Here is a 17,996-nt window from a genome sequence, read left to right on the forward strand (position 1 = left end):
GTCATTGTGACTGTTTTTGTTCAAGACATTGAAGTTATTGCCTTTTTGTTCCTGGGCTGCGTGTAGTTTGTGTTGTTACAAAGTAAACCCCTTTTTTTCTATTGTCTCCAGTCAAAGATGGTGTGTGGTTGTGTAAGTGCATTTATACGTGTCTCCTTGTTTGCACCTCTGTACGGCTCATTGTCACAGTCTAATTTATCACTCGACATTTGGTGCATTCATCCAGACAGCTTGTCATGGTAACGGAACGTCCTGGTCACACAGAGAGGGAGAAACCACGTGTTTGAGTTTGAGCCTGTAAAAACAGGCTGTAAAGGAGGGGGCTGCCTGGTCAGTCTGATAAGAAACCTGTTTGAAAAATGCAGTATAATACTATGCTTTAATCTATCGAAAAAATGTTTACTGATAGTAACTGTCCGATTTTCCCTTAAAATTTCTAGCAAACTTTGTACCACTTAGATCAGGCTGATGAAGCTGAAGGTAGACTTCATAGCAGTTTTTAAGCTTTTGAATCCCATCACATGTTCTCCGCCAGTAGAAGTTTGCCGCATCAGCAGGAACGTAAACTTTTAAAGCTCCTGTGAAGGGTTTTAATGGGTTTCCATTACTGCCTTAAAGTAACACAATTGCTTCTACATGGCCTGCAAAAGCAGAAAAAAGTTCCTTAGCAAAAAGGATGAGTTTTTATATTATCATATTTAATATGTTTTACTTTTGTTATGGGGTGGGTGTCAAGTGAGATTAAAGCAACCCGCTAAAAAAAACAAAACAAGACAAGCACTCAGAGAGCACGGACCTCCACCAAGCATATTGTGATTGTCCTGCTACACACTTGAGTCCTGCTTTAATGTTATACTCCCTTTTTAGCAGACTGTCTGCTACAATTTGGTGTTAATTGCAGGTTTTTACGATAATTTGTTACCTGACAGTGTTGAAAATGATGATGACCCAGTTCATATTTCATATTCCAGATCTTAGTATCCAGAATATTGGCAGGATCTGGATCGTACTTTTACATCTGTCAGAAATTATGGTCTTGTATTCTTGTCTTGTTTTCTTTTGCAAAGTAATCTGACCATTTATGGTGGAGTTATATACACATATGGTGAAAACGGCCCTATCTCACAATGATCAAGAATCCTAAAAAAAAAAAAACCTGGTTCCTGGTTTAAATACTTTTTCCTTATCCCATTTTGAACATTTCCTGAACATCTCATCAAGATCCATTCGTTACTTTTTGATTTATGTTGTTCACAGACTAACAAACAGACAAACTCTTCCAAAAACATAACCTCCTTGGCAGAAGTAAAAATCTGAGGAAAGGATGGTTTGTGATATGTTTGACTGTAGTTTAAGAACTAAATGACAACAAAGAGATATACCACTTTGTCCACAGGGGGCGCCAAAATTAAAACAAACTGACAGCCCCCACAGGAGCTTTAGCATATATCATTTTTTATTGTACTGCTTTTTCAGTAGTCAGCATGGGTAATTAAGATAAACTTAAGGGACCCAAGCTTTGATGAAAAATAATTGGTAAGTCCCATGTATCAGTAGTTTGAGAATATTAATTAATCATTTTATTAATAAAGGGAATATTCTAAATTCTAAAATCTTCCAATTTTTGAAATTTTGCTGTGAAACCAAGCCACTTCAGCCCCCTTTCACATTCCAGATGTCAAAATTCTGAGGTCTTTGGTCACCTGTACAGAAGATTAAATTTCTTTGGCTGATCTTCTCTGTCTAATAAAACTTAACAACCATCACACCAGTGCCAAGTTCATGTTTTCCTTCCAACAGAAAGGAAAATGTCTGCCTATGACTCATTCACATACAGTCTTGTGATTTAGACATTCTTTGACAGAACAGTTTGCAATGCAGGGGTGAAGCAAAGCACACAGACAGATGCAGACACACAAAAGAGCTGGTATTTGGCACAAGGAGGTGGAGCCCAGCAGGCCCACATCTCCAAATCCCTCTGAGAATAAAAGTTCACGTTTCTTCTCTTGTTCCTCCAAGTGTCGACAAAGACGGTAGAAAGCAGCATCTTTCAGCTGGAGCCGGGTCCCAGCCTGGTGCTGTAATTAACAGAGAAAAGAAATGCAGATCGGCCCAGACGTTTTTTTTGTTCAAAACATTCCTCAATCCTGAGGACAAACTTGGACTCCAAAGTTGCAGGAATTCTGAATATCTTATTTTACAATGCCAGCAATTAGACAGCCTCTCATAAAAAAGGAAGAAAGCGAACGGCAGAAGGATGCATTTGCATTTGAAAGAAGGCCACGCTCAAATGAAATGGCAGTGGTCTCACACTGAGCATGAGCCAGTGGGATCAGGAGGGAGTCTTCAAGAAAAAGTGGGAAACTTGTTCAAGTTCAGGTTCTGTTTTAGACAATCTATCTTCTTCACTCTGTCCAGAAATAACGTCAACAATACGAAAATAAAACTAGTGTTTTCATTTGTCCGTTTTGTGTAGATTGAGATGCGTTCGCAAGATCAAGCCCTGGTCCGACAGCTGATGGAGCTCCACTCGGGCATCCAGGAGCTCAAGCAGGAGCTGTCTGAGGAAGAAGAGACAGATGAGGAGGAGGAAGACGGCAGCTACTGGGACTCAGAGAGTGAAAGGAGCAGTGGTAGTGTCTACTCCAGCTCAGGGGAGGTTGGCTTTTCCATGCAGCACTTGAAGACGCCTCCGCACCTCTATCCAAGAGTTTTGAAGAAGAGGGGATTCTGCAGGAGGAGTTCTGTGCCCTGAATGTTTAAACTTTAAAAAGAAAGTTGTTGTTTTTTGTTTTGTTTTGTTTTGTTTTATTTTTTTAAGTGTCATGTCAACTTCCCTTTATCCTTTAGACATCTAACAAAGACGAGGTGGAGCAAGATTGATATATTTTTGCACTTTTCCACCATAAATTCAGTTTGTTATGTATATTCTGTTTAGCAACAACCAAGCAGCAACCTTGATCTCAAAATATGAAACTAACGTGGAAGAGTTGAAAACTGCAGTTCCTCAAGTGTCCACCTAAGGCTGGCTCTAGAAATACCAGAAACCACATACACACATTTACTTCCTGCTTCACACTAGAGGTGAGTTTTTCAGAACATACTACTTTTAGAATGATTTCACTTACAGTTGCTGTCCCTTTAAGCACATGGCTGACTGGCTGGCAGGTGGGCACATTTTAGCTGTTGGCAAAAGGGCTTAAGATCCACTTTGACTTCGCCTCTTTACCTCATCCTTTCTCAAACAAAGTTAAGCTGAATCAGCTTTTTTAACACTGGCTTCAAAACTGTAAATCAGAAACAAATGGGTGACATCACAGGTATTGTGCTGACTTTGATTTAAAAAAAAAAAAAAAAAAAAAAAAACTTGTCGGAAGCTACTAGGATTGAGATGACCAATATGTTGCCATTGATTTTGCGGATGAATTCGTGAATGCAAATTTTTTGGTAGCTTTGATTTCGGCTACTCCTGTAGACAAACAGACGATGAATCTTTTGACTTATGTTGTCCTGTAAAGAGAAAGTCCTTGCTGATGAATAGTGTCTTTTTTTCAATTTAAGAAAATCTAAACTGCAAAAGATGAAATCTAAGCAAGTGTTTTCATCTTACTTTTAGTCAAAAATGTTTTATTAGAGTTCAGATGAGCCACATTTACCTTGCAAGTCCAGGAAATGTCATTTTCAATGTAATAAAAGTGCCTGGGAACTCAAAAATAGAAAATAAAATTTGACCTATCAAAGAAAAAAAAATCACTTGTGAAGGTTCTGGAAATAAGAATAATGTCTTTGTATGAGAAACTTAACAAGTTTATTTTTTCTTACCCTGTCAGCAGATTTTAGCTTTACAAGCAACTCAGGCATCATCATTGCCTTTGAAACCATGAGACTTTTTTCTGGACTTGTCAGGTTGTTGTAGCTGATATTAAAGCTATTGAAACTTTTTTGTGCTTCCTAAATCAAGATGTAAACACCTGCTTAGGTTTTAGTTTTTGCAGGGTGCCTTCAAAGTTAGTTCTCTTTTTGACAGAGGATAAGACGTCCTTGACCAACGTTGACTTGAAGGCAATGTGTTGCCTTGTGTACTATTGTTTTCCAGAAACTGAGATATGTGTTTCTCTCTTTATGGACAGGTGCGTGAAAAGCAGATCCTGATACTGCTACAAAACGTTTTAAGCCCTTGAATTTTTTTAGGCTGTACAAATGTTTAAACCTTTCAGTAACAACAAACCTGTGTGTTCACGTACAGTTCATTTGCACAAACAGCAATACAGTTCTTGTTTCTGGGACCACGTAGAGAAACTCTGAGCATTGGAAACCTCTGACAAACATGTAAATTCATTTGTAGAAAGGACAGCTGATGTACAGACTTAACTTTTTAACTGTGCAATGTTTGTGTATGTCACATACTTGTATTTACCATTTTTAAACTTGTAGCAGTATTTCAAACAGACCTGTACTACAACTGTACAGTGTGCCAGAAAATAAAGACATGAAACTGGTGATGGTTCTCATTTTATTTTTTTCACAGTAACATTACATTGTCCAAAATGATTTCTTTAATTTCATTTCATCATTTAGTCCATTTAGAGAAATGGGAAAAAAACAGGTTTCTTCAAAAAACTCTGCATAAGTGCAAAATATCCACCCATCATGCCAGTGGTTTCTATTCATTTTACAACACATTTGATAAAAGAGACATTATGACAAGCAAATGCATTCACATCTCACTGTTTAAAATTTGAGCTTTGGGGCTTTTCTTCATGTCCACCAACAGTAAAGTCTACTAAGGGCACATCAAGGCTGATCATCCCCCTCAACTTCCATTCCTCCAAAACTCTCCCTCCTCAGTCTTTGGATCTCTGTGTTGAGCCCCAGCAGCGTCTGAGCCAGCTGGAGGTCCTGTGAGCGCATCTCCAGCTGCAGGATGAGAATGAAAGGGCTGAATCAGCATGTTGGATGCTGGGAGAGTCCTCTAATTGCTAACCTTATCAAATAACATTGAAAGTAGACAATTACCTGCCTATAACGACCAAGAAAAAAGTGCAACTTACCAGTTCGGATCTCAGCCAGGTGATTGCTCCATCAATCTGTGCCCTCCGTAGCTCTTCATTAGCCTGGTAACTCCTCCCGATGCTAACCGGTCTGACAGTGTTCCCAGACTCTTGAGGATCTTCTCTGGACTCTCCAGTTGTCCTAAACGCGTGAATGAGTTTGTTTTTAATGTTCTCCAGAACCATAGTAGACAGAGTATCCTCACTGTGGCTGTCTCGGTCCATGCTGGAGGCAGGTGTACTGTAAGTTTTCGCCCCCTTTTTCACTTGTTACCTCCTCGTGCTCTCTTTGACAGGCCTGTGCACACTCTGGAAATCTTTTTAATCCACTTCCCGGATCCAGACTGGTCGTCAGACTCCAGAGTAGCAGGAGCCTGTGTGCTTCTGTTCAGCAGCTGCAATCTTCCCTTTTGCCTGCCTGCTGTTGAACTGCCTTGTTTTGTCATTGTTACTATGGAGAGAGTGCCCTCCGCCTGCATGCCCCTTCTTCTCCTCCTTCTCCTCCTCCTCCTCCTCCTCCTCCTTTTCGGTAACCTTAATAAGAATGGTTGAAGATCTCGGACAAAGACTATTGTTGCCTCCAAAAAGAGAACTCAAAAGACGCCCCCCCACCACACCCTTCCCCCCTTTCTCTTTCTCCCGTCTTTTTCTCAGTCAATCCCGCCCCCATACAACTCCAGTGTGAGAAATGTGTTGTGGGTGAACTCTCATTTGGTGCCAAAGTGTAAACCTGTGAGTGTGTGTGTGTGTGTATCAGAAACCCCAGAGGACTTCTTTCAGAGCTTCTCTCTAAATAAGACCTGCTTGTCAGCTTAGGAGACAGACAGGTTGGGCGAGGATGGAGCGGAGACACAGGCTCAGTGTTAGACGATTCAGAGGCACAATAAAAGGCCATCCTACGGTGAAATATAACCAGGCCCTTTGTACACAAGTTAAGTCTGATCCCTGTGGGGTAAGTGGGATGGTTTTTGGCAGCTTAGAGCAGATTTTTCCCTGACTTTTGTGTAGGGATGAGACAGGGGTCTAGTGTTTTCTCCTCACTGACTTATTGGCTCTTTCTGGAGGAGACATAACGCTCAATCAATGCTCACAAGTACACAGCTTCCTCCGTCCAAAAGGTAATTCCTCACATGGACAAAATGTCCTGCTCTTTTAGTAGCTTGTGTTTGATAGAGAGCAGGACCTTGTGATGTCCAGCACCCTATTAAAAACCCCTCAGCCAAGCTCTGCCCCACACAACGACCATTAAACGAATAGCTTTGATTTGTAATCCTGTCATACAGCAATCTGTAGAAAGACGGATGGCTGAGCGTGTTGAGGATGGAGAGAGAGAGGAAGTAGTTGGCTTGTCAGAGCACATAAGATGTGAGCTATGACTCCATTTGTGCAGAGGTCCGTGGAGCGTGAGAAGAGGTTGGAGGGATCGAGCTGTGAGTCTTGAAGGTCAGGGGAGTAGGGCGGCACGAGATGGCAGTGACAGGGATAAACAAGCTGACCAACCCAGAGACTCAAGTGTCAGTTGGTGAGAAAAGAGACAGAGTGGTGACATTTTTGCTTTCCCTATCCCCAGTCTCCACCCTGGAGTAGAAGTGTTGAACCTGACCAAAAATAGGTCATGCAAATGTGCCACATCAGCACATGATGGTTTGAGACAAACGATAAACGATAATGATCAAACACTGCATAAAAAGATGCACAATATATCAGCTCCCTAAAAGTAAAGCCTATATCATAAGCACCGCTTCCACTAAGAGGTTCAGGCACGCATTTTATGGCGTTTCCACTGACTAATCCCGGGACAGACCCCCATATAACCAAGCCGTCCCACTTTTTGGGACCCTTCCGTAGGGGTGCCAGGCCAAACCGATCCAACCTCAGAAGGTGGATCTACAACACTGCAGACTGTTGATTGGTCGAAAGAATTGTCACTTACTGTATTTCCCGTCACAGCACACAGCAAACAAAACTTGATTGCACTTTTTATCAAAGAGCTACATGCCAAATTGAACAAAGAGGAAGAATTGCTGGATGTCTTCCATCGTTGCTCTTTGTTTACTGTGTTGCGATTTTCTTCTTCGTTGGACCGATGCAGGTGTCAGCATCCAGCTTACACACCCCCTACCACGAGGGGGCAGAGTTGGCTGCGGAAACACAAGCAGGACCAAGCTTAACCAGGCCAACCCATACCAAACCATACTGATCTGAACCGGACTGCTTAGTGGCAACGGGGCTTAGATTGCTCTTACTCAAGGGCAGAAGAGAAATAGAATAGAATAGAATAGAATAGAAAATACTTTATTTATCCCCGAGGGGAAATTCAGGAGTCACCGCAGCATTTAAGAAAACAAAAGTAAGAAAGTGTATTGAAAGTGTAAAAAGGTCCATAAGAAATTAGATGACGACAGCCCGTCCACCACTCGTCTACCACTCTCCAGCCCAGCCAGTCTCCACCTCCACAGGGTCCAGGACTGAGCCTCCCCAGCAGTCTGTTTAGTCTCTGTCTCCTGGATCCTGTCTGCTCACAGCAGGTGAAGCTCCTCCAATGTGGGGCCGGCGTCCGATGTCAGCTCCGTCAGCCACGTCCGTGAACAGCACGATGCCGCTGGGTTAGCACGGTTAGCTCGTCCATCCCACTGGAGATAGATCCCACGTTCCCAACAACGATGGATGGAAGGACAGGTCCATGACATCACCTCCCAGCTCACACCCGAGAACCAGCACGTCGTCCTAACCTCCTCCTCCTCAGCTCAAGGGAAATCATCAGGCCCTACACTAGTTAGCATTGACATGCTACAGACTGCTAACAGCTGAGTTCACGTGTAAACAATGCAGCCATGGTTACATGTAGGATCTCCAGACAAACACAGGAGAAAAGTAGTAAAAAATATCGCCGAAGCCACAAAAAGTTTGGTGTCCGTGACCAACAATGAACCATACAAAGTGATGATCCACTCCAAATACAAAGATGACGAAAAAGAGACAAAAAAAAATTACAAGAAACGGACAAAGAAGAGAGAGCTGCTGCAACAGGCAGCTACTTGGGCAGTCATTAATGTCACTTTCAAATTGATCAACTGGACATTTTACTATGAAGTCTAAACTAACTTAAACGTGAATGTATCAAATCAAACATTGGGTTAACTTGTGGCAGGCACAGACGTTAGTCCAGTCCACTGTAAAGTCTTCCTGCGTTTGACGATGGCATATTTGAGGCATGACTTTCTGACTTCTTTAAGACAACACTTGTCCTCATTTCCTTTTGATGTAGCAAAAACTTGGAGCTCTGGGAATGTGTGACACAATATTCATAATTATACAAATAATGTATAATATACATTGATAAAATAATACACCTTTTAAACTCTACGTTGTCTCTAAGATAAATACTTTCATAACATAAAAGTCTTTTTAACTACTCTGACTCAGACTATTTAAGAAAAAAAACAGAGATGTACAAGTTTAGTTACAACAGTATATTTTCTAATAACTTGTTTGTTTGTTTTGTTTCTTTTTACCAACACACTAGTATTCACTCTTCTACTTAGACCTATTACACCTACATATATTAGGTTTCATTTAATCTGTGCCACCTTTCAGTGAACTTTGTCGCCTCCTGGTGGCTACTTTAGCTGTTTGCAAACTAACTGGAAGAACATTGCAGTCCCTGACTTTCTGACAGGGAAAACACAGTTTTACCAAGTTTCCCATGGAACACTAAGCTGTTGATTCTAACTGAAAGATTTCACTGAACTAAAATTTAAATAACTTTATCTTTAGTTTATGTTTCAAGCAAGGCAGGAAAAAAAACTCTGCACTATTGTTTCATAGGACAGGGATGTAGGAAAGGAGTGAGACCCTGATGCCTGTCAGATATCATTCATGTTCTAAATATCTGTGCATGCTCTGAGCCTGTGCGCTAGGAAGCATCGCTGTTCATCAACAAAACAAGTTTCAACTTTGCAAGACAAGCCTTAACATTCAACATTAACATGAGCAGGCATCTGCATAGTTTTTAACCCATAAGGTGTCACATAAATCTGTGAGAGGAAGGTTGTGTAATAAGATGATCCAAGCCCGATTTCTGGTTGAACTCTTAAATTTTTCATGCTTTGGTTTGCAGGACAGACCAAACCATTACCTGCAGGACAGACCAAACCATTACCAGAGACACAACACTTTTCGTCCACACAAACTAAAATAATGGACAATTTCTAGATAGTTTGACCTGACTTCCAAGAGTTATAATTCAGAGAAAATGCATGCAATGCACCATGACACAAAAGAATCAGGCCACTCTCAGATCAGATCACACATGCTCTAGCTTCCTGCTCTCATTTTATTTTTCTTAAAGATTGATTTTTTTTTTTACATTACACCAAATAAAACAAGAAAGGATATTCTACCCTCCTAAGAATACCTATATTTTTATTTTTGTTTAACTATGATATTGAGGCATTTATAGTTTTGCGCAAAAGAAATGTAGTTCTGAGCAATGGGCTACCTTTTATTCTCCTTTTATTTTAGCATGTTGTGAGGAATTGTTTATGTTATAGAAAATTTTCACTCCCAACATAAATGGAGTTTCGTTAAATAAATAGGTGTTTTATAAAGCCACTCTGTCATCTTGAAGTATTTTGGGGTATTTTTGCAGTATCCCTAAGAGCCCAGTTAGGGTGTCCAATTTTGGGATTTTCAGAATATGGTCAAGCTAATTTGGCTACCTGCTTAGGGGCCCTGAATAGGTGCCCCCACCCCAATGCTCGCCCATGCTCCCTCTCTCCCACATCAGCACCACTCTGCATCCTGCTGAGCCTTCTAACTGGTCTGCGGACGCCATCTTGTTTATTTGGGCATAGGAAGGGTGGAATATCAGTCCCATCAGGAAGACACACCACAAAACGAGCGAGGCAGAAAACGACAAACCGGTGAGTCCTTATGTTCTGAATGTCATGAAACATTACATCTTGGGGATTCATCATGTCGATAAAACATATTAGCTCGGCCTGTAGAAGGGTTTGTATGACTGTCGCTAACGTTAGCTTGACTGCAACATCACCTGTTGGGAGACAGCAGAGAGCGTCAACGGCTACTGCAGTTACTGTAACGTTTAAATGGCCTAACGGTCGAGTCTCGTGCGTGACGTCGACCGCACAAACCGGTTATGTTGTGCCTTTATCTGTATGTAACATCACAGCTGCATCGTTCAGCATGTGCATTGCAGGTAAATTGACGTTGCAGCTGACCTGAAAGACGTTTTGAGTCTGTCAAGCATACAGCTGTGTTTAATTCAGTGCAGGGTGGCAGATCCAGGATTTTTTTTTTATTTTGAGGTGGCCAAAACATATCTGAATACATTGTATTTAACATGTGAATATGTTGAACCTGATAACTTTTTACTCATTTTTAAAAGAATATGGAAAGAAACTGTTCAAGGAACAGGTAAATGTGCCCCACTGACCTGCAAAACAGCTTCTTCTTCTTCTTTGTCTTATTTTTGGGATCATTTGGCGGGTAGCAAACAACGAAATGATGCATTTCCGCCTTCAAAATAGTTCCGACCCGAATACTACATATTAACTGTAGGTGAAGTAAGAAATTAGCCAATTACAATTAAGGATTTTGGCACGGCACCTGAGCTGACCAATCAGCTTCAAGGGTGGCTCAAGCCAGGGTGTGACCAATTGCGTTAACTTCGCATTCAAATCATAGTTACCCAAGTTAGGAGACTCTAAAGTTTTTATTTTATTGTTGGTACATTTTAGAGGAAAAAGTTGACTGTTTTCTTAGTGAATATGATGGGCTTCTATCATATTCACAAATGTAAGTATTTATATTTATTTTTTCAAAAGGGGTTTTGTATTTACAATATACATATTTTCATTATTTTTTTGTTATTTGTAAAGCTTTTGTAGTTGGACAATTTTCAAAATAAAAACAAGTAGAAAAATCAAAGAAATATTGAACTTACCTCTCAAATGATTCGATAACTTTGATTTTGAATTAATATTTAAGAGCGACTGTGCTCTGTTGGACCACAGTATTTTTGTAGTTGCTATGCTGTTACGCCATGCTTGTGGAGCTACAGTTGTTTTATTTTGACGGTATAAACTGTTGTGTTTCTGTTGCTGTGTTTTTTTCTCTCCCCAGGCCTGACACCTCCCCCTCCCCCCTTTCCCCTGTGTTGAGAAGATGTTCTATGCCCACTTTGTCCTCAGCAAACGTGGGCCGCTGGCCAAAATCTGGCTGGCGGCCCACTGGGACAAGAAGCTAACCAAGGCTCATGTGTTTGAGTGTAACCTGGAGAGCAGTGTTGAGAGCATTATCTCACCCAAGGTACTATCTCTAGTTTAAAACATGTACTGCCTCTATTCCCTGTCATAATTGATGATGATTTTAATGCCCTTTTCTTTGGTGCTGTTTCAGGTGAAGATGGCTTTGCGGACATCAGGGCATCTGCTGCTGGGGGTGGTGAGGATCTACCACAGGAAGGCCAAATACCTGCTGGCAGATTGTAATGAGGCCTTCATTAAGATCAAGATGGCTTTTAGACCAGGTCAGGCACTAAATATACTTTGTAACTATACACTAGGCTTCCAACAAGAGTTACTCAGAGATTGAGGCCAATGATTGTGTAATGTGGTTTGTTTATCTATAAGCTCCACCTGCTGTAACTCTTTCTTGTACTGTGGTATGGTTTACAGGTGTGGTGGATCTTCCAGAGGAGAACAGAGAAGCAGCATACAATGCGATCACGCTGCCTGAGGAGTTCCATGACTTTGATCAGCCTCTGCCAGACCTAGAGTGAGTCTTTCATCAGTCCACATGTTCCTAAGAAGGGGAGGGAGTTAGTTTGACTCAAATCAGACACAAAGGGATATATTTGTTAACTTTTTAAAATACTAGCTGCAAAAAAACAAAGTGAAAGAAGTGGACACCATCAACCTAAGGGAACATGTATTTTATTTGCACATTTTGCCCTTTTCCCATTGGTTGCCAAAAAATTAGTTAGAGGGTAATTGTTCTAAATAGAGGATCAATACTGAACCAAGTTCTTGTGTTGTTTTGTTCAGTGACATTGACATTGCTCAGCAGTTCAACTTGAATCAGAGTAGAGTGGAGGAGATCACCATGAGAGAGGAAGTGGGAAACCTCAACCTGCTGCAGGATAATGACTTCGGTATGCATCTTTTGTATCCCTAAAAAATACTGCTTGACATTCACATTAATATATCCCTGTCATGCTAATAAAATCACATTTTGTTGTGCAGCTGACTTTGGCATGGACGACCGGGAGATGATGCGAGAGGAGAGTGCTTTTGAAGTCGACATCATGGGAGCTTCGGCTTCAAATCTGCTACTGGAAGCTGAGGGTGGAGCCAACCCGATGGCTGACAAGTCCAACCATCTGGAGTATGATGACCAGTACAAAGATGATTTTGGAGACAACCCGATGGAGAGTAATGAGGGAGGCATGCTGGGTAAGATCCTGTTCATGTTTCACTCACTGAAAGTGAGTTTTGAGATTAGCTTTAATCTGAGCATCCTGATATATATCTGTTTTTTTATGTAGTGGACAAGCTGCTGAGTAATGAGGATGGAGGTGGGATCTTTGACGACCCTCCTGCCATCACAGAGAGTGTGATGATGCCTCAGGACCATGGAGACGATGACGACGACTTTGATGCTCTTTCAGGTCAGCTTTGCAAATTAAGTCACAAGTTGATTCACACCAAAGCAAACAAAAATCAATGTGATGATTCTGTCTCATAAGCTGGAGCCCCGGATAGTCCTGATTCAGGCCCTACAGAGCCCCTTCCAGCCATGGCAGACCAGGCAGAGCAGACCGCCCTGGTTCACAACGAGGAAGAAACCTTTGCCTTGGAGCCCATTGACATCACAGGTAATACAGCTGGTATCAAGACTGTCAGAACTACCAGAACTATCAAATCTATTTCTGAGTCCCATACTGTTTCATCTCTGTCTCCCTTGGTCCTGTGCAGTAAAGGAAACGAAGGCAAAGCGAAAGAGGAAGCTGATTGTCGACAGTGTGAAGGAGCTGGACAGTAAAACCATCCGCGCGCAGCTTTCTGATTACTCCGATATCGTCACCACACTGGACCTGGCACCTCCCACCAAGAAACTGATGATGTGGAAGGAGACTGGAGGAGTAGAGAAGCTTTTCTCGCTCCCTGCACAGCCTCTCTGGAATGCCCGGCTGCTGAAGGTGACGTACAGAGACAGTTTTTCTGAAACATATCACAGGTACTCCTTCACTCTGATGCATGAGTCTCTCTTTCCCTCTTTAGATGTTCACGAGATGTCTGACTCCACTGGTGCCAGATGAGTTGAGGAAGAGGAGGAAAGGTGGAGAGGCTGACAGTTTGGATGAGTTCCTGAAGGATCTGGAGAACCCAGAGGTGCCCAGAGAGGAGACAGCAGGACACCAGCAGAGGGACATCATGGGTAAGAGAATGGAGTGTGTAGACTTTAATTGTTGGTTAATTTCAAAGTGACTAATTCTGTTAATTGATCACTGTGTGGACTTCCCCCTCAGATCAGACCATCATGGAGGAGGCCAGTGTTCTCCAGACTTCAGCTGTAGAGGGCAGCAGGACGACATTAGATGAGTCAGTCATGCCTCCTCCAGCCCAGCGTGGCCTCAAACGTAAAGCCCAGGACACTGAACCAGCTCTGCCTGTGAGTCCACATCCCTCTAAGCAAAACTTCCTGAATACTACTACATCAGAAACTGTCATTAACCACCAAGTCAAATCTCTCCACTGTGTTTGCGCTTGATAAAAAGTTTGATTCAACACCTTCTGTAGATGGGAGCTCTGGACCAGCAGCAGCAGCCACAGGTGTCCACTGCCTCTAATGTGTCCCAGCAGCTGGAGACAGCGAGCGTGGATCTGCCCCTTGAGGAGACGACCACGAACATCAGCCAGCTGATAGAGCTGGACCTGCTCGGAGACAAAGACAGGAAGAAAAATGACGATGAATCAGATGAAGAGGTCAGACACAAATCCATGTACCTACACAGCACATTTTGACTTCAATGAGTCATTTCATGCAGGGTCTGGAGGTGGTCTTCAGGAGTGTGTTTTTTTGTGTTAGGAGGAGGAGGCCCAGGGAGGAGATCAGGACCAGGAGGAGAGGAGGTGGAACAAGAGAACCCAGCAGATGCTTCATGGCCTCCAGGTATGGATATGCACACTTCAGGTTGAGACTTCAAACTGTTGCAAGAGATCACAGTTGCGGTGGTCAGTTTTTTTTTTTCGCTGGTCATTAATCATTGAATCAAAGCTCACTGATTGGTTTAAAAATGTCTGTCTTCGTACCACAGAGGGTGATGGCCAAAACAGGCGCCCAGTCAGTCAGCCTGTTGGATCTGTGCAAGAACAACAACAAGAAGCAGGCAGCTGCAAAGTTTTACAGTTTCCTGGTTCTGAAGAAGCAGCAGGCGGTGGAGCTTGTGCAGGAGGAGCCGTACAGCGACATCATCGCTACACCTGGACCTCGCTTTCATATCATCTAGAAAAATCAACTAGATTGTTTCAAAAGTTAAAAAATGGACGCTAATTTATTATTTATTTATTTAAGTTTGTTGCCTTTATTTGTGGAAGGATGCAGAGTTTTATCTGCAGTATCTTGACAGAGGTCTGTGTGACGTGAGTTGATCAGCTGAGAAGTTTCTTCCATGGTGAACTTTATTGCACCCAAACAATGGAGCCTTTTTCCTTTTTTAACATTGCATCTCTTGTTTTTAAGACGGACTTTATACTTTATTTAAAATTAGATTAGCTAGGAGCTCAATTCAAAGAAATGTTTGTAATCAGAGACGTATGTGTTAACAGTGATTTTAACTCTTCATCAGTCCTCATGTCCACTAACACTAGCCAAAAAGGAGCATGCACTATATCCAGTCTTTGCAGAGATCATGTAAACAGTTACAACAGTAGTGATCGCTGGCATAACCAGCAGTTAGTCATTGTACAACTGTAGTGTAGCACTTTAATCGGAACAAACTCAAAGTTGTTTGCTTGCATCATGAACTGTTTGTGCCTCACAAGAGTCAACTGTGGTTGCATCCTGAATCTTAAATGCAGATTATTTTAGCAGAGAGGTGGCAAGGACAAGTAAACTCTGAGGACTCAGTATACTTTTGTGTTTGACTTTTGAGTGCACTGTTATTAGTTTGTGCAGAATTAGCACTTTAATTAAAAAAAACAGGTATGAAAGCTGTGTTCTATAAAAGTAGTATGCACTGAGGAATCAGGACATAGCCCATGGAAAAAAAAATAGATTTCAGTATTTAAGTTTTGTAAACATCAATAGGCTGTTTTGCATGCCCTGTCCTCTAATATTTATTCCATTGGAATTGCACTTGAACAAATTTTATTGTTGACTCTTTATCTGTTATTCCAGTGTCACTTTAAGAACCAAAAAAGAATATTATATATCAAAAAGATCTGTGATTCTCAGCTGGTTTACCCAGGGGATCCACTGCTAAATGACAGTCACAAACCAAGTGTACTAAGTATTTTGTTTATTGGTGAGAGAAAATCAATATTACCTTTGATATAAAAGGTAAAGAAAGAAATTTGCCACAACTAACTGAACATTTTTCACATTTGAATCTGGGCCTACAGGTTGTGAGTCAAGGATCTAAATCACAAAGAATAATCAGCTGTTGCTCTCTAAATGTTTGACTCCTGACCGTAAATGAAAAAGCTATTTCTTAATTGATATCATATGTAACACAAAATTTAATTGTTTTTATATACTCATTTATTCATTTTTACCCTGAGTGACTTTATGGAGAAGTGAAGACTGAGTGGAAATATTGTGTACAAATGTTTGAAACAGTTTTATGTGTAAAAAAAAAATATCAAAAAGATCACACAACAAAACATAAGAACAAGCAGACTCCAAACTTCTTTCTTCTGCAAAGAAGGTTGAATGCATTGCTTTTTAATCAACTTCTGTATAAAGTGAATATCACACAGTCTGAGTGCATCTTATATTTAAACCATGTGCCTGTAAACTGTCGTTTTGTTTTGTACAACAGTAAATGTTCTAAGTTGCACAGTTTTGAGCCCCATGCTGTAAGTCCTGGAAACTGTTGCAAAGTTTTTGAAATAAATTAAACACCATGTGAAGTGTTTTTCTTTTTTATTATTTTATATATTTACACTTTTCAGGATTAACTGCATTGAGTGTTCATTATTTCTATTTATATGAACAGGGGAATAGAAACATTTTGAAGGAGAACATTCACAAGAAAAATAATGTCTGAAGTGTCTGTGTTCCTCCCCTCATGAGTTTGTAACTACAGCAGCAGCCACACCATCCCCTCCCTCCACCCTCTGCTTCTTATGTCTACTTCTCTTCCTCTTCTCTCCCTCCACCGTCTTCTTCAGCGGAGGTGTTGGTCCCGCTTTCTTCTTTTTCTTCAAGCAGCTCAAAGGGTTGGGGTTGCTCTTCTTCCTCTTCTTTCCCCTTCTCTCTCTGTCCTTGGTGATGCCCTGCTCCTTCTTCAGGCTGTGGAGGCTCTCCTGCTGGGCTGGGCTCACCATTTGTCCCAGCTGCACGGCCTGGACGTGGTCGAGGGACGTTTGGGAGGGTTTGTCTAGCACAATGGTATTAAGGATGATATAGAGAAGAGGGACTCCAGGGATCTTCTTCAGGCCTGTGGTCACTGTGTGGTCCTGGGAAACACACCAAATATGAAATATGTAAATATGTAACTTATAGCTGATGAATAGAAATAGATTGGGTAGTGTGTCTATTTGGAAATGAGAGGGTTAGATGCAGTCATGCTGAACCATTTTTAAAAGTCTTTTTGATCATTTTGAGATTTGTTGTATTCATCTAAAAGTGATCAATAGTTGCTGTTCAACACAAAATAGTTGAAAACTTGCTTCCCATCTAAAAACTACGACAGTGGGCGACATAGTTCTCCATGCAGGAAAATTTACAAAGGCAAATTCCTTGTTTATAAAAACCTGTCTAAATTAGATTTTGTGGAAGTCTGTCTATCTTCCTTGCATTTTGGGATATCCCAGCAAAGAAATAAAAATGTGATTCATAGTTTCATGTATCCACGTATTATCTGTGTATTTACTTGCCTGTGTAGCAACAAAGTAGTGGTGTGGGTTTGTTTCCTCCAGCATGGACAGCAGACACTCGGAAGCAGAGACAGGGCTCTTGAAATGAGCACATTTCCTCACTTGAAACCTCTGCAGAATGATTTTGGCTCCATAAAGCTCTTTACCCAGGGTCTCCAGCTCTTTTAAGGCACAGCTAAGAGGGAAAAAACTTCAGTTAATACTGTGATGTAAAGACATAAAACATGTACCAGTACACAATGAGTAAATCTGCTCACTTTGTGGTGCAGAGCTGAATCTCCCCCATCAGGTACTTGGGCATTTGCTCTTTGATCTGAATCTTATTTTTCAGAGCAGCCTGACAGAAAGTCCCATCGATGAGGATCTGAAATGGTTCCCTGAAGTTAAAGTTAAACTTGTAGAAACTTATAGTTTTCTTGGCTTGTTTCTGACGCTTGATCTTCATTGTGGTTTGTAGGTAAAGTGAAAGAGCTTCTTGTTATCCTCCACAGACGATACGGAAAACTTTCAGAGACGCTCTTTATAAAGCGGTCCAAATCTACAAATCGGTTGACTCCAAATTAATTCGTCAGGCATCATAAAGATGTAGCCGTCAATAGCAGATATTTCAGCATGGACGATTCGACTGTTCACAACACGCTTATGGTGCGTACTTCTTACTACTCCGGACGAGAACAAAATGGGACAGAACGTTCCGGCTTTAAGTAAATATCTATTTACCTGTGGCCTGCGAGTTTTTGGATCTACGACTGTACAGTACATCTGTATCGTCACAAACTGCTTCAAAATAACAAATCGTGCAAAGATTTTTAATAAA

General features: G+C 41.4%; 4 protein-coding genes across 4 annotated transcripts in view; 2 read left to right on the forward strand and 2 right to left on the reverse strand.

Annotated features, from left to right (window-relative positions):
* Positions 1 to 4,494, forward strand: part of LOC141802628 (uncharacterized) — a 6,642-nt gene extending 2,148 nt beyond the window's left edge. Inside the window, exon 2 of the mRNA XM_074686191.1 lies at positions 2,477 to 4,494. Within this exon, the coding sequence (XP_074542292.1) occupies positions 2,477 to 2,755 (279 nt within the window). The 3' untranslated portion in view covers positions 2,756 to 4,494. The remainder of the gene's footprint in view (positions 1 to 2,476) is intronic.
* The window catches only part of LOC141802626 (proton-coupled zinc antiporter SLC30A2-like), a 25,277-nt gene extending 14,693 nt beyond the window's left edge, over positions 1 to 10,584 (reverse strand). Inside the window, exon 1 of the mRNA XM_074686189.1 lies at positions 10,510 to 10,584. The gene's annotated coding sequence lies outside the window, so the exon portion shown is untranslated. The remainder of the gene's footprint in view (positions 1 to 10,509) is intronic.
* Positions 9,819 to 16,210, forward strand: LOC141802625 (double-strand-break repair protein rad21 homolog A-like). Its single transcript, XM_074686188.1, has 14 exons — positions 9,819 to 9,976; positions 11,199 to 11,384; positions 11,475 to 11,604; positions 11,753 to 11,852; positions 12,122 to 12,228; positions 12,320 to 12,529; positions 12,622 to 12,744; positions 12,823 to 12,951; positions 13,052 to 13,275; positions 13,358 to 13,514; positions 13,606 to 13,748; positions 13,877 to 14,062; positions 14,166 to 14,249; positions 14,395 to 16,210. Exons 2-14 carry the CDS (start codon positions 11,241 to 11,243, stop codon positions 14,584 to 14,586), a joined length of 1,929 nt encoding a protein of 642 aa, XP_074542289.1. The 5' UTR covers positions 9,819 to 9,976; positions 11,199 to 11,240; the 3' UTR covers positions 14,587 to 16,210.
* A 14-nt stretch (positions 16,211 to 16,224) lies between these two features.
* utp23 (UTP23 small subunit processome component) lies at positions 16,225 to 17,865 on the reverse strand. Its single transcript, XM_074686190.1, has 3 exons — positions 17,437 to 17,865; positions 17,180 to 17,354; positions 16,225 to 16,759 (listed from the first exon to the last, which is right to left on the reverse strand). The coding sequence occupies exons 1-3, from the start codon at positions 17,622 to 17,624 to the stop codon at positions 16,367 to 16,369; spliced, it is 756 nt and encodes a 251-aa protein (XP_074542291.1). The 5' UTR covers positions 17,625 to 17,865; the 3' UTR covers positions 16,225 to 16,366.
* Between the last annotated feature and the right edge of the window lie 131 nt (positions 17,866 to 17,996).

This window comes from Halichoeres trimaculatus, unplaced genomic scaffold, assembly GCF_033239565.1.
Source record: "Halichoeres trimaculatus isolate MK-OKI-2021-1 unplaced genomic scaffold, fHalTri1.1 fHalTri1_scaffold_14, whole genome shotgun sequence".
Classification (NCBI taxonomy): Eukaryota; Metazoa; Chordata; class Actinopteri; order Labriformes; family Labridae; genus Halichoeres; species Halichoeres trimaculatus.